Source organism: Cynara cardunculus (genome assembly GCF_001531365.2).
Source record: "Cynara cardunculus var. scolymus isolate 2C chromosome LG 1, CcrdV1, whole genome shotgun sequence".
NCBI lineage: Eukaryota > Viridiplantae > Streptophyta > Magnoliopsida > Asterales > Asteraceae > Cynara > Cynara cardunculus.
In genome coordinates this window covers 14,782,078-14,799,018 of record NC_037528.1, presented here as the reverse complement: position 1 = coordinate 14,799,018, position 16,941 = coordinate 14,782,078, and the positions used below count along the sequence as shown (strand labels likewise).

At 28.9% G+C, this 16,941-nt stretch overlaps 1 protein-coding gene across 2 annotated transcripts; it reads left to right on the top strand.

Annotated features, from left to right (window-relative positions):
* The first annotated feature begins 14,434 nt into the window (after positions 1–14,434).
* Positions 14,435–15,426, top strand: LOC112527297 (homeobox-leucine zipper protein HAT22-like). 2 transcript variants are annotated; one of them, XM_025137849.1, is made up of 3 exons: positions 14,435–14,817; positions 14,962–15,044; positions 15,146–15,426. In XM_025137849.1, the coding sequence occupies exons 1-3, from the start codon at positions 14,455–14,457 to the stop codon at positions 15,420–15,422; spliced, it is 723 nt and encodes a 240-aa protein (XP_024993617.1). In that variant the 5' UTR covers positions 14,435–14,454; the 3' UTR covers positions 15,423–15,426. The 2 variants fall into 2 exon arrangements, with proteins under 2 accessions (XP_024993617.1, XP_024993626.1); XM_025137858.1 differs by having other exon boundaries at positions 14,455–14,817; positions 14,965–15,044.
* The last annotated feature ends 1,515 nt before the right edge of the window (positions 15,427–16,941 follow it).

The window sequence follows — 16,941 nt, the reverse complement described above, 5'->3', positions numbered from 1 at the left end:
CTTAAATTAAATTATAATAAAAAAATAAATTAAAGAAATTACACAAAAATGAGAACTTTTAAATAGTTGATTTGATATTAACAGTAATATATTTTTTTCAAAATTTTATTATATCTTCAAATTTATATTTTATTCAAAAATAAAATCATTATTGTTTTCTTAACAATACATAAATCGTATTATAAGATCGACAGAAACAAAGAATAAAATAGAACATTAAAATCGAGATGTAYCTCGCTGCATTGCACGAGTACTCTTCTAGTTATTTTTAATCCATAAGCGATTTGTACCTAATTATTATAGTTTTAAGATTTAAGAATTTACTTAAATACTTTATAATTTAAATTAAATTGAGTATCTTCATTTATGTTTTTGAATATATTATTAAAAACTATTTAATGTAGTTAATTAACATAATGATCATTATATTGATGTTGTTTGATGAATATCAGTCATTGTGTGGGGTGGTAAAGCCATGAACAGGCAACGGGTTTACGTAGTTCACCAAGAATAGGGTAGGGCAATTTCAAAAAGTGGAAGGGGTTTTTGATTTGATAAGAATGTTGTGAGATGTAGTGTTTCATTCCTTACATCTATATCCTCGAATTGTGCTCAAAAATAGTCCATACTCATTATATTATACCAAACAACAAACGTCTTCATATTCTCATTCCCACTCTACCCCTAATATCTCCGACCAAAAGTTAAGCTCCCCCAATCAGTTAAACGAGCTTAGATACTTGCTCTTATTATGGTGATAAAAGAGAATGCTATTTATATGAGATTGCATACTCATACATACGTGCGTGCATGGTTTGTTTGACTTAATTCCTTCAGGTCGACATCAAAACTTATATACTAAACCTTAGTTTTAAGTAACGGGAATGAATAAGGGAATTGATATGTTGAATGGAAATGAAAATACTTGTTCAATTGTTTTATGCTATTTTGTATTGCTTTGTGTTTCACTAAACTAACAAGTTTATATGAATTTCACTTATAACGTTAAGAAGCTCGCTCTTCCCAAGTAAATCTCTTCATAAAATCCGTTGAAGGATCGACAACCGCCAAGGGGCACTGTCCCATAACGAGGCGCGACCCGTTAACCCCTACCATATGGCGTTATCTAGTGAGTTCGGATTCTAGTTAGCTTACATGAGTATGTACTAGACCTTTTGGCCCATGGTATTTCTTAGCTACCAAGTGCCAAGAGGTCTAATGCATACTCGTGAAATTGGAATGTTGAATTCCTTGGACCAAACTTCGTTCTCACGTTTGGTTTATTTTTTTTTTTAAGAAGAAATCTTCAAATTCCACTAAATCTTATAAACAAGGGATTTCAACATTCCTTCACAATTAGTTGGGATTTTGTTGGCATGGAATATCATTCTTTCATAATCTCAAATATATCATTTAACCTAAATAATTTAATTTAATACGTTTGGTTTTTTATTTTACATTTTATTTAATTTAATTTAATACTTTTGTTTTTTATTTTACTTTTCGATATATTTTTATTTTATTTTTTTGAAATATACCTTTGTTCCGCTGGCAACATATTTCATTTCATTTAATACTTTTTTTTTTTTGAAATATATTTTAACAAGTTTATTCAGTGTAATAGTTAACTTTTTTAATTAATACGGTAAACACTAAATTATGTATATTATCTATTTATTTTACATGATAAAAAGTTAACTATTTTGATATGGTTTTAATATCAATTAGTAACGTCGATTGGTTTATGATTATATTTGGGTTGTGTATTTTTATATTGTTTTACACATTAAATAATTATTTTATTAAAATATTTTTTTAGTTTAAAAAAATTAAAATTTTCAAAAAACGCATTTTGGTTATGTAATGATATTTCATCTCAATTTCAAAGCAACATTATGTAAACCAAACATATATAATCTAATTCTTTAACATATTCCCTTCTAATATCTACCAACTAAACATGTTGTTAAACCTAACAACATTTCATTCCAATTATTTTAAAGTCAAATTTATTTGACAGATTCTATTTTGTTCAAAAATATTCTACAAACCAAACATCACTTTATTCTCTTTCAAATCCAGTTACATGAATTAACCAATGATTTTACTAAAGTCGACAACACATTATTTGATCAAACACCATTAATGATTATCATCTCATTCCCCACTTTCTAATATTCCCATTCAAATCAAATGCCCATATAAATTTTAATTTTTACGATTTTTATAAACTAGAATAAACAAATGAGTAAACTACAAATTTGGTCCCTATGGGTTCTCAAAAGTAACACTTTTCATCCCTACAATTTGGAAATTACAAATTCGCTAATGTGGTATACAAAAAACAATTGGATTTGGTCCTTGTTATTAACGGTTGTCAAAAGTACCAGTTAAGTTAGGGGCATTATAGTCTTTTTGTTTTTTCTCTCTCTTATTTTGTTTTAAACAATATAACTATTTAATATAATTATATTAGTTACATGATATATATATATATATATATATATATTATATAGTAAAATATATACATGTATAGAGATGGAACCCTATTTACAAATTACCGATCCTCCCCACTGTCATATCTCATCAGTGGCACCCTTACGGCTAGACTGCATCAATGAGAATGAGCCCCTTCCCCCTCTTCCACCTTCGGCGAATCAGCGCCTCTCCCTCCACTACTAGTTACCATCTCTGACTCCCTATAGCTTCTTCTCCTATGATTTACTCTTGCACCTCCTTCCGGCATAACATGGTTCGTGACGCAGAGAGATGTGAAAGTTCAAGAAGAAGCAACAAATGCCTCTTCCATTGTTACTACTTGTAAATTCCATTCTCTCTCTCTCTCTCTCTCTCTCTCGTTACCTTAAAGATACTTCTACTTGGCCCAACTTGCATATCGACTCAGGCCATTTGAAGATGAAGGACAATCCACGGATTCTCAAATTGAGACATCTTTGGCTCCCTTTGGGTTTGTTTCCTCTCTCTCTCTCTCTCTCTCTCTCTCTCTCAGAACAACAAACCATTCCACAATGAAGCAAGTTCTCCTACACACACAGAGAATAAGAAAGAAGCAAGGAATCATTCCCCCAATCTTTTGATACCCGCAATAGGAATATGATACAGTGGGGAAAGGCAGGTACCGCAACACGAGAGCCTTAATCAAAATTTATTTTGACGAAAATCTCCCTCCCTTGAACCTTTAATCACTCTCAATTTGAAGTAAAAGTGAAATCAACAACGATTTTGGATTGGTTTGGTTTTGATTGTTTATGAGTTTGGAATTTATTTTGAGATTTGGATTTGGATTTGGATGTGTATTTTGGTCGAAGAAGACCACTAGTATTTGTTGCGGGTGAAGTACATCAAAATGTATATATTTGTATATGTATGTGAAGGATATATATAAACTTTTCAGTTTGTTTTGATTTTATATTTGAGGTTTAGATTTAGATTCTGGCTCTAAATTTTTTGGGTTTGGAAACCATGACCAGATGTTTGGCCGGTGATTCACCGGCCGACAGGGAAGGTTTCACAAAGGTAGGTGAAGGTAGTAGTAGTTAATGAGTGGGACACATGGACACAATTTTAGTGGACCATGTGAAGAGATTTTTTTATTTTTAATAAAAAATTCAGATAAAAATCTTAAAAAGACTAAAATACCCTTTTCTTAACGAGTTTTTTTTTAGTTGCCGTCAGTAGCAGGGACCAAATAAGGTCGTTTTTACATACCACAATGAAGAATTTATAGTTTCAAACTGCAAAGACAAAAAATGTTAACTTTCAAGAAACCATAAGGACCAAATTTATAGTTTACTCCAAATAAATTAAAACTAAACAACTTACGAAATTGATTTCATCTTATGAGTGAACTAGTTAAAACTTAGGGGCTGTTTGACAACTGTTAAATGGTTTGGTGCAAAATGATTAAGTGATTTTCATGATATAATGTAAAATAAAATATAATTGTTTACAATGAAATTAGAGTGCTGAATGATTAAGGGAGACCCATGATACAAAATCATTCAGAGAGTTTTAGAACCATTAAAAAACAAACTTTTTTTACAAAACAAAATTCACCTCTTAACAATTCACAAATTATCTTTTAATAAAACTATTAACAAGTAAACAAACAAAACAAAACAAAACAAAATCTATCCAAATATTTTGAAAGGTGGATATCTATCCACTTGGCTGAAGGCCGGTTCTACGTACCTAATCATAATGAAGTGGACCACCCCAAGTTTGTACGGACTATTGAAAGACAAATGACCTAATTCTTATGAGCATCATTTAATTTTAAACTACAATTAATTAACCACCACAATCATTCTCGACTAAACCTCATTTCTTACTTCACATCTCTCTTATTAATCAAAACAATTCAAATAAATATTTTATTTGAGAAATTGTCTCATGAAAAATCATAAATCATTCATAAAATCTATATATATATATTAAAGAAGAAACCAAAGGTAATGATGTGGCACCTTTTAATGTTTAGAACCCTTCTTATCTTTTTTCTCATTTTTTTATATGTTGAATATGTTAAAGACTTTTTTGCCTTTGGATGAAAAATGTATAGCTCATAATTAACACGGGTTATTTTTGTAATTTTGTATACCCAAGTTTAACCCCCCAACTCTTGATTTGCTCTTCCATTTACTTTCTTTTATTTCTTAATGAAATTTGTTTTTTAAAGTTTCAATAATAAACAAAATGAAATCATATAAAATCCTTTAGTGAGGGTTGAAGAAGAATTCAAAGATTTTAAAAGGTATGTAGAAATTATATTCATTAAAAAAATGTGATTTGTTATTACATATTTCTTTTTCAATATTGTTGGATGTGTTGTTACCATATGATATGATTGTGTTTACGATTGGATCATATAAATTGTGTTTACGATTTGATCATATAAATTCGAATAAAATTTTGATATTTTATAATCACAGGATATGATAAACTTTTTTCTAATTTAAGCTTCATCAACAATAACTATTTATACACAACACCTATTTATTCATCTTCATCTCTCACACCCTCTCAAATTCTATCTCTATCTTATACATCTCTAAATTTATTTTCTTTCTCTTTGGTTTTTCTTCTATTTTACTATTGATAATCTTCATAGTTTTTTTTGTTTTTTCACTTCTCCCATAATTTTATGTATGTTTGTATCGTTATTTAGATTGTATTATAGTTTTATGCATTATGTCATGAAGATTTGAAGAAGTTTCAAATTCTTTGGTTTTTCTTCTATTTTACTATTGATAATCTTCGTAGTTTTTTTTTGTTTTTTTTTCACTTTTCCAACAATTTTATGTATGTTTGTATCGTTATTTAGATTGCATTATAGTTTTTATGCATTATGTCATGAAGATTTGAAGAAGTATTCAAGTTCAATATTTGATTTTTTGGTTGCAATATAAGATAATAATTTTATATTAATTTGTTTCATGATTTTGATTGCATTATACTTTTATTTATGTTTGTATTGTGATTTTCGTTTGCATTATAACTCTTATGTATTATTATATATATAAAAGAATAAACCATGAGTGTTTGAAGTGACCTCTCCTAAAGCCTAGAACATCATTTTTCTTTTCTCTCCTTCATTCTCTTAATATGCACTACTATATATATTTTTTTTGTCAATTTATGTTTTTTTGTTAAATGTTTGCATTCAACTCCAAACCATTCATCTCCTTCTATATTAATTCAAATGACATAACTCCAAACCCTTCATATTTTCCCATCAATCATTTATTTATATACATATAAACAACAACTATTTATTCATCTTCATCTCTCACACTCTCTCAAATTCTATCTCTATCTTATACATCTATAAATTTATTTTCTTTTTCGTTGGTTTTTCTTCTATTTTAGTACTGATGAACTTCATTTTTTTTTTCACTTCTCCCATAATTATATGTATGTTTGTATCGTTAATTAGATTGCATTATAGTTTTTATGCATTATGTCTTCAAGATTTAAAGAAGTCTTCAAGTTCAATATTTGATTTTTTGGTAGCAATATAAGGTAAAAAAATTATATTGATTTGTTTTATTATTTTGATTGCATTATAATTTTATTTATGTTTGTATCATGATTTTTGTTTGCATTATAACTCTTATGTATTAGGTGAAGATTTAAAATGTTCAAGTTCACCATGTAATTTTTACTTATGTTGAACGTTTTTTGGTTTGCAGGTTTTCGAAGTTTTAACGTTTATATATCAAGTCTTGAAAATTTGAACTTTTCAAGTTTGGGTTGTGGGAATTTTTGATTATGATCAAAAGTAAGGATTTTATGCAAGTTTGTTTTGTAATTTAGAGTGTATTAGAATGTTATGTATGTTTGTATCATGATTTTGATTGGATTATATTTTTAAGTATGTTTTTATCGTAAGTTTAGTCATATTATAATTTTATGTATGTTCATGTTATGATTTTGATTACATTATAATTTTATCTATTGGGTTATAAAGATTTGAAGTTTTAAGTTTGGTATGTGATTTTTTACATATCGTATGGTTGGTCTATTCACTATTGTGTTTTTAAAGTCAAGGTGTGTGTTGAAGATGAAAAGTGATACATGTACATTATCCTTTGAAGGAAACATATCTTTATGTGGAATATTTTTTATTCTTAAGTTTGTGTCAGATTTCTTAATATTTCCGTCGTTATTATTACTCATTTTATTTAGTTTTACAACTTTATTACTAAACAAATCTCTCTCTCAATATATATATATATATATATATATATATGTGTGTGTGTGTGTGTGTGTGTATTAAAATTTCACTAACTATATTTTATTTAACTTTATATGATTTGTTAATGATTTTATTAACAATTAATATATATATTTATATAAACAATCCTCACATCATTAATCAAAACACTCATGCTACCGCACAACATGCATTTCCCATACTAATTAGTAATAAAAAATAGTACCAATTAATTATACAAAAATTAAATCTTATAATTTTTGTACATGATATAAAAGTTGATATATTGCATGGTGACTTAATTGCGCACTTGCACATATACAATTTTGCTATACACATTAATTATTATAATAAAAATATTTAATGGTTGAATTTATCTTTTTTTTTTTTTTATATTTGATGCAAGTCTTGGTTTTAAAAAAACCGTCGTGTTTTTAAGAGCTAGTTACGTGTCATGTAGATTGCTTCATAATTAATTGTAATAAAATAATTTAATTAATTTACATCAAATCAATACATAAATGAATATTTTATCTTAACACATACTTTCTAAACAAAACGTAAAGTTTAAATATTCATTTGTTTTTCCGATCATTTCAATCATTAACAAATTATAATTAATATAAAAAATTGACAGAAAATATTATTTGTTATATTGATTTAAATTCATGATTTGAAAATAATTACGAGTTAAAAAGGAATTAAATAGCGATCGCCATTGAAGTTAATGTTGTATAATTAGGTGAGATTAAGTTTGTTGGAAGATGATGGAGAAATGGGTAATTTTGCATTTGTTTTATTTTTTCAGTTTTGCTAAGAAATTTGAATTTCACATATGGTAAAATGTAATTTTTTTTTGTTTGAAGTATATAATATTTATATATGGTAAATTAAACAAATAAACTTACACACACTCATCATCTTTGGTGAGGTTTGAATACCTGACCTCCCTAGGATGTCAAAGCCTAAAATGTAAATTTTTTAGGCTTCTAGCAAGTAATTCCAGTTACTTCATCCTATATTCTAAGAAAAAAACTATTATACATTTATATTCACTAGTGTTCTAAACCAAATGTAGGCCAAACCTTTCATTCCATTTACCTTGAAAGTTTCTATTATGTGAACCAAATTCCACCTAATTAGGAGTGTTCAAAAAACTTTTGTATCACTCAAACCAAGTTAAACCGGATGGTTGTAGGTTTAACTTTTATGGGTCAATTAAAAAAAGTTCGTCCAAGACAATGTTTTTAGTTTTCATCACTCAATTGACGGCGTTATCTAAATTGACAAATTTATGAAATCAGTAAAAAATAAAATCAGATCATAAATACATTTATTTATGAGAATATAAGTGTAGGATGTATTGAAACATGATTTATACGAAAAAGAAAAGTGATTTAAATTGGCAATGAGCATATATGTGACCTAACTTTGTGATGACATGTGAGCCGACAATGCATTATCATTGGATATGGACTGTTTTATATTAATAAAAACTTCCTGCCTTAAATCATGTAACTTGTTCCCTTTTTAACATCTCATCAATTTTTCTTTGGATTTTGGATTCTTCTACAACTTTATTCTCTACACTTTTAATTTGTGGTTATCAATTCTTATCCTCTTTTTTTTAACTAACTATATTCCTTAATCACTGTGATAGTTAGTTTGTTTGTTTCATTATTGGTCCTTATAGCTAACTTCGCTAGTTAATTAAGGGCATTTTAGTCTTCTATTTTTTTCTTTAATTTTACTTAAAAAATAAATAATCTCTCTCTCTCTCTCTCTATATACACACACATTGAAAGAAAAACCAACTAGAATGACATGACACTGTGATAGTTAGTTTGTTGCAAGTCATGATGTTGGCTCAAATGAGTCAACCATTTTATTTGCAATTGTCATTATGAGATTTGGGTATTTTTCTTAAACCTTGAAATGTTAGTTAAGTTTGTTTATATCATATAAAAAGATAACTTTGAAATATTGAGATGACATCTTGTGAGTGGTTGTAATTTTTAAAATCTTGCGTTGTGGTTGGTTTTTGGAAATCCCACATTGATGAATAAATGATACACTGATAGAGTATGATAGGTATATATAAAATAAGCATGTGATGGTTTGAAAATTAAATAAGCAATATAAATATGTGAGCTATTGTTTGACCTTTAATTTTGGAGTGATAGTTTTTTTTTTATCAAAGAACAACATCGGAGTTGAGGTGACAATATATAATTTGTGGCAACTTAGGATGTTGGCTCCTTTTGATCAATCATCTAAACTCACGTTGTTGGCTCATTTTGGCCAACCCTCCAAACTCATGAGCTTACTCATTTTGGCCAACCTCATTTTAACAAACAGAAATTAATCATCAAAAAAAAAAAAACTCTTATCTTTATGTATATTAAAATAAACCGCACAAAGAATGAAGTGATATTAAATGAAGAACAGAGAGGTATTGAGCTGACATTACGAGAATGAAGTATTTCCAAATAGTGAACTGTTGTTGAGTTTTAGATATCTCACTTGGTGAGAATATGAAAAAATATAATAAAGAGACATATATAAGAATTAAGGATGGAATGATAATTGTTTCAACTAATAAGGTTTGACTCATGAGTTGTCTTATTTTTATAGCCATATTTTTGCAAAACAATGTTTATTATATAAAACAAATCTTATTAAAAGATCTACCAAGTATTGTAAGGTGACATTACAAGAATTGAGTATTCTCAAATATTGAAATGTGGTGTGTTTTGATTATTCTATGTTGGTAGGAAAATGGTAGATTGGAAAAAGAAATATGTCTTTGAAATCTATAGTCGTGGGTTGGAATCAAAACCAATTTTAACCAAACGATAAAAAATATATGTTGGTCCTGTTAGGGTCTACAAGATGTGTATAACAGTTTGTAGAAGGGGGAAATGAATACAAACACAATAAATTTTTCAAATTTAAAATATATATTGATAAAGAAGGATCAATACAGATTTTACAAGATTGTTTGCGAAAAAGATAAGGTAAAGATAACCTATCTAAACAATCTAAGTTACACATAAGTTCTTAGCAAAGAGAAATGATTTATTGTTTAAGACTTAGAAGAAAGTAAGTTCTTTCTGAGTAAGAACTATTTAGAATTCTTAAAAGGGATTCTAACTTACTTTTGAAGATAAGCGTATTGTATTCTTTAGATGTGTGTTCTTTCACGTATAAACGTAAGAGTTAGGGTTCAAGAGTAAAAGATATCTCTGCATGGAGATAGAACACATCTATTTATACCACATATCAAGATCACGTCGTCTTCTTTGAAGTATCACTGGTCCTCTACCCCTTGAATCACGACGTCTTCCTCGAAGTACCACCATTCACCCCAAGACCCCGTCGGTCGCTGACCACCTGCAAAACCTCCTTTCCGTTAACCCTCATGTGACCCTCTTTACATCTCCGACCACTCGCCTTCTTCTTCTTCTTCTTCTTCTTTTTTCTTCTTCTCTAGGCGACCCCCACTCTCACTCTCGCCCTTCTATGCTCTCACCTCCGGCCTCCCCTGACATGACCATGCTCCACAGCTTTCGTCGAATCTATGTTGGAAAAACTCACCACGAGAACACGACCACCCTCTCTCTCCTTCATGGTCATCTCCCTTTCGCCTTTTCTTCTACCTTTCGCTGCCGCCACAACCACCGAAGAACATGTTTTTTGTTTTAGGTTTTTTCTCATTCTCAGATCTGGTTTCAGATTTGTGGAGTTGCAAGGTCGAAGTTTCGAAGAGGGAAGGGTTTTAGAGAGTGTTGGCGACAGTGAACCTAGATCTGGTCCTCAAATATGGTTTGTTTGAACATCTACCTCTTCACATTGCTTCGAAGATATGGATCTGGTAGAAGAACCCAAATTTGGTTTTGAAGATGTGGATAAGATTTGAGTTGGTTTAGAAAAATTGGTTTCGATTTTGTGATTTCGGTTTTGATCAAGTTTTTGATTTAAGGTTTGGTTTGTATTTTTGATTTAGGTTTTATTTGGGTTTTAATCAAGTATTTTGATTTAAAATTTGTTTTTCGTTTTAGGCTTTAAGTTAGATCTTGATTCTAATTGTTGGGTTAATTTAGTTTGTTTTGAACCACTCTTACAAACACAGATCAAGATTCATCTTTTGTGTTTGTTTTTTAAAGGAAAAAAAAAGTTTATTTGATTTGGGGTTGTATTTCATTTGTTTATTTATGGGTTTTTATTTTGGGGTCATCGAGAGTTCACCGAAGAAGTCGACCGGAGTCACCGGACTGTGGGGGCGTACGGGGATAGTGGGAGGTTAATTTTATAAAATAAAAAAATTGATCAGAAAGACAAAAAAAAAAAAATACAAAACAAAAACATAAAAAAAGAAAAAAAGAAAAAGACCATAATGTCCTCTGTTTAACGGAGTTCTTTTGAAGGAAGTTAGTCAAAAGGACCAAATCTGAAACAAAGTGACAACTACAATGATCAAATCCGAAACAAAATGTCAACATAATGATCAAATTCGGAACAAAATGGACAGTAATATGTTTAAAATAGAAAAGAGAGGTAACTACAAGGACCAATAGTATAATCTACTCTATTTTTTGATATCATCAATTTAATCTTACATAAAATAATTTTATAAGCAAATAAAACATATAAATCTCACATAAATAACCCCCAAAGACATTAGCCTATCTATATTTTTGTTTATCGGGTGTGATCAAATATGTTTCAATAATTTTTGAAATTCTTTGTTTTTTTCAAGTTTTTTTGTTTTTTTAAATGATTTTTTTAGTTTTTTTTTGTTGATGTTTCTTGTATATCTAATATCCCGGAACACTGCTTAAAGTTTAACAGCTGCATCTTTTACATCCTATAAGAAATTTATTTACGAAAATCAGTTGAATATATATATATATATACTAAACCATACCCATTAATTCATAGATCCATCCTCGTCTAAAGGAAAAAAGTAAAACAAATATATATTTCATTTATCTTAAATAAAGAGATTGTCCTAAAAAAAAACCCTTTTCTTTCTGTTTATCTCCAAAAACATGAAATATGATGGATGAATGTGGAGTAAATTTAGGGCTAAATGCATGAAATAACAACCTATTTTAATAAATTTTCTTATTATAGCATTCTACTTTTGTTTTTCTTTTATTACAACAATGTACTTTCAAATTATTTTTTATTAATGCATTGTACTTTAAAAAATCTACCCATAATAGCAATGGGTAACCTATTACCTTTTAAACCGGTTAACCCTTTGACTTTTTTGCTTGTGTGGCTTTAATGAGGTGATTTAGATGCCACATCATTTTGATGACTTAACTAAAATTAAAATAAAAACATATTTCAAATTATTATTAGTGATTTTCATTTTTCATTGCTATGATCTAAAAAAACATTTATTTATTTTTACTTTTTCTTATTAAATTGCATTCAAATTAAATATTCTTAGAGTAAAATATTTAATAAATAAATATGAAACATTATATTCAAGATATATTTTGTTTGTAAAAAAAGTAATTTTTCGTATTTTATGTTGTTCAAATAAATACATATCTTTTAAAGTTCTCTTTAAAATATTGACGAAATAAATTGTTATCTACAATTTTTTAATATTGTTATATTAATAAATAATTCAAAAAAGTCTAATTAATTTAATATATTTATACGTCAAGTAAAAAGTTTTTGAACAAATATAATATATTCTTTAAAAGATAATATTTTTTTGGTAAAAAATGAACAATTCTTATTTCCCTTTTTTCAAAAAATGCATATTTTTAAAAAATGTTAGCGAGATAAGTTGTTTTCTACTAGTTTTATTGATATTGGTATATTAATGAATAATTTAGAATTTTTTTAATTCATTTAATACATTTATTAAATAACATGTAAAATATCTAAATATTAAAAGTAAAAATACAGTGTTTAATAAGAACTAATAGATGCTATAATAAAAATAATTTTGAAAGTACAATGATGTAGTAAAGAAAGTCACATCACTATAGTACATGTGGACAGCCTATGTGGACAATGAGGTGTCATGAAAACCTAGTATAATGGGTAAATTTAAATCAAAAGGTTACCYAATGCTATAATGGGTAAATTTTTCAAAGTACAATGTCTTAATAAAAAATAGTTTGAAAGTACATTGTTGTAATAAGAAAAACTGAAAGTACAATGCTATAATAAAAAAATGAATAAAAGTAGATTGCTATTTTATGTATTTTGCCCGTAAATTTATGAATACATTAAATAAGAAAACCTAAAAAACACTATAGCATGGTACATGATGTCCTACCCCACATTCAGAAATGGGGACATGTATATCTATCATCCTCACTGCCTCTCCATTTATGAAAGTCAGCAAGATAATATGAACACTATCTCCACAAAATTGGACCAAAGTGAGTACAAAAGGGACATTTCTTATGGTCTCCCACTATTTGGAATTTTGATTTTATTTTATTCGCTTTTCTCTTTGACTCAACATCCATTTCAAATAAAGAGACAATATAATATATCAGATTTCATACGCAACTCCTATATTTTTGTACAAGCAATTAAAGATGTATCTGCATACACGTAGCATTGCATTTAAGTACGTTTTTCAAGGGAGACATAACAGTAAAATGAGTTATAATATCCATCATGATGACGTTGATTTTAAGGTAATTAAAAAAAATTTGCATGTTGGTTTTCTTGTTCTTTTTGAAAAGTAGCAGAAATACCTAAAACAAGTATACCAGGAAACCAATTGAGACTCCAAGGTACAATAGGTTAAAAAAACAAAAAAGAAAAATATAGAAAATAAACGCTTAGAGCTCCCAAGGAGTCATGTAGAAACAACAGGGATATTAAAATATAATATGACATGACAAAAAGGTAATATGATATTGACATCAATAACATATAATTTGTTGTATGAAACAAATAAGTTTATAAAAGAATACTGTGACACAACAAAAAAATCAAATATTATTATTAAACTTTAGTATAATAATATGTTTTTCTATATTCAAAACAATAATGATTAGTTCTTTTTTAAGTTAAAAAAATTATTTTCATAATTAAAAGATAGCATTTATTAGATTTTTTTCACATGAGAAATGTGTGTATCTCTATAAAGCAAAATGTCATTTTAATTTTTACATTCAGTGTATCAAATAAACCAAACAAATATCAGATAAAAAATATATCGATTTTCAAGATTTGAAGTGATTGATTGAAGTCTCGCATTGAAATTCAATGTGTTCATCATTCTGATGAGGCATGGTACCGAAAGTGTTTTATCCTTTGATATGCATCATTATCACACAAAAGAGTAACGTCGAAGTTTCCTAATTTGTTCGTCATCTTTACAATACGCAAATATAGCTAGTTATTAAGTATGTCTAACTTCTTTCATATTTTATTTTATATTTATAAATAAAATTTAAATTATAAACAATTAACCACTCCTTAATTAATTAAGAATATTTAAGATAAAAGAAATGAAAACCAACTACATGCATGTCGATAGAGAATTGAGCTTTATGTCTCTTTTTGTATATTTAATTATGTTTCTTTACCACATACACCATATTCCTTTTTCTAGCGACCATTCATTTATTTGGGTATTAATAATCATAACCACCAATTCTTTCTTATATCCTCTCCTTCATATTCATACTCATTTCATTTCCCACATATTTTCAAACCTAAAGATTGAAATGGGTTTCCATAGTTTTGCTGCCAACACTCAACTTGTACTAGAACTAGGCCTTAACTCATCATCGTCAGCTTCCATTCCCCAAAACCCTTCCAAGATATCAAACCCCACCACCCATCATCATCATCACCCATCTCTAACCTTGGCGCTTTCCGGCGATTCGTGTGGTGGTTCATCATTCTCTAACGCGAGCGTCAAAAGGGAGAGAGAAGTTGCAAGTGAAGAATCCGAAAGGGTGAACACAAGTGGTACTGATCAAGAAGATGAAGATGGGAGTGTCAGTGGTAGAAAGAAACTCAGGTTAACTAAAGCTCAATCTGGACTACTTGAAGAAGCCTTCAAACTTCATACCAATTTGAACCCTGTAATTACTATACTTTTATCTCTTTCATTATCGCTTCTTTGTTGTCGATTTTTGGTTCCTAAACCGAATAAAAAAGATTTATCAATCAAATACTTGTATTTCTATAATTAGACCTAACAGAGATTGGCGTTGATTAATTATTAGCAGAAACAAAAGCAAGAGCTAGCCAAGGACCTAAAGCTAAAGCCCAGACAAGTTGAAGTTTGGTTCCAGAACAGGAGAGCCAGGTATTATTAATTTCCATATATTTTTCTGAAATAAAATATGTGTAATAAAATCATTTAATTAGTTTGGTTTTGAATGGTGTGTTGATTATAAATAATTAAAGGACGAAACTGAAACAAACGGAGGTGGAGTGCGACTACTTAAAGAAATGTTGTGACACATTAAAGGATGAGAACAGAAGACTCCGGCAAGAAGTTGAAGAACTGAAAGCAGAAAAGGTGTCGACGACGTCGCAAACCGTGTACATGCAGTTGCCGGCGGCCACCCTCAGCATGTGTCCGTCATATGAACACATGCCCAATCCCAAAACCCCTTTTACCATGCCTCCTAAACCACATTTTCTTAATCCTTTCACTACCAGCTCGTCGGCAGCTTGTTAATTATATATATCTATATATATATTTATTTATATATATATATATATATATATTAATTAATTAAATCACCCATGCACAGCCCTACCCTTTTTTAGAGTTAAGGGCTAGCTTATCTTGCAGGTTAGTGATGAGGGATCAAATATTATTTCTAGCATAAATTATTATATATTTCTAAAGAATTTTTGTACTAGTATGTTTCTTTGTAAAATATATGACCTCTCGATTATTGTACAACGGAATGTCTCTCTCTCTCTCTCACACACACACACATATATATATATATATTATATATATATGTATGTTTATATATTTAATTATTGAATTGTTAATTGTATTTAAGTTTGAACAAATATTTGCCGACATCATATCGTATCTTATATATATAATAGATAAGAATTGAAAGTATATATGGAATAGAAAAGGGACCATGCTATACCAAAGGAAAGCAACTTAAGAGACTACAATTAGACATCTCATATAGTTGATTATGATCGAAAAAGATGGACATTAAACCATATATTCATTGTAGTTTGTGTAAAAAATTTATGTTTTCGATCGGAAAAATTAAATAAACTCCAGTCACACAAATTAATTATATCAAAACAGATAAATTCATTATTATATTTTTACTCAATATTTTAAAAGGCTTGTTATGACAATCAACATATCATGCCATGACTTTGTTTTCGACTCCATGCTATATTGCTAAGCTAATGACTCACAATGGCTCTATGTGTGGTTTTGTCTTCATAATTAAGTCACACATTAAATAATGTCATGATTTCACCGCAGCTTCTAGCTAAAACTCGAGGCTTGACCTTATCGTTACGTCCGACTCATACCATTTAAAACCATGATTACATCATCAAAATGAATATTAATCAACATATATATATATAGTTGGATTTTGGTGAGAAGCGTAAGCACATATCTCCACCCTTTGATGCATATTAAGATGAAAGATGCACCAGAGCAATCCTCATATGAAGCATGATTCATGGGTGAGTATGAAGTAATCAAAGGTCCATATACTTTCTTACGCTTCTCACTTTAACTTTCATTATTACAGAATCTCTCACCTACATACATATATATATATATATGTATATATATATATCCTCTTAAAACCATATTAATTAATAATGTCATACTTGTTTAATTTAAGCAAGTTACGTAATATAATGCAAGTAATTAAAGTTAAGATGTATTTTTTCGTGGTCCAATGTTATTCCCACTCATGCCAATCATTTATATGGATGAATTAAATAAATATAGTTATAGAAACGTAAGATGCAATAAATAGTGTTTTGATTAAAAAAGTAGAAGGAACAAGGGAAGGTAGACCCACATGAAAAAGCAGGGGACACTACAAAAATGCAGACTATCAGCGACGGAAAAATCCCTCGCAAATCCGTCGCTGAAAGTCAATCCGTCGCTGATCCGTCGCTGATACTCCGTCGATCAATTAGTCGTAGGTAATGCTATCAGCGACGGATCAGCGACGGATATCAGCGACGGATTT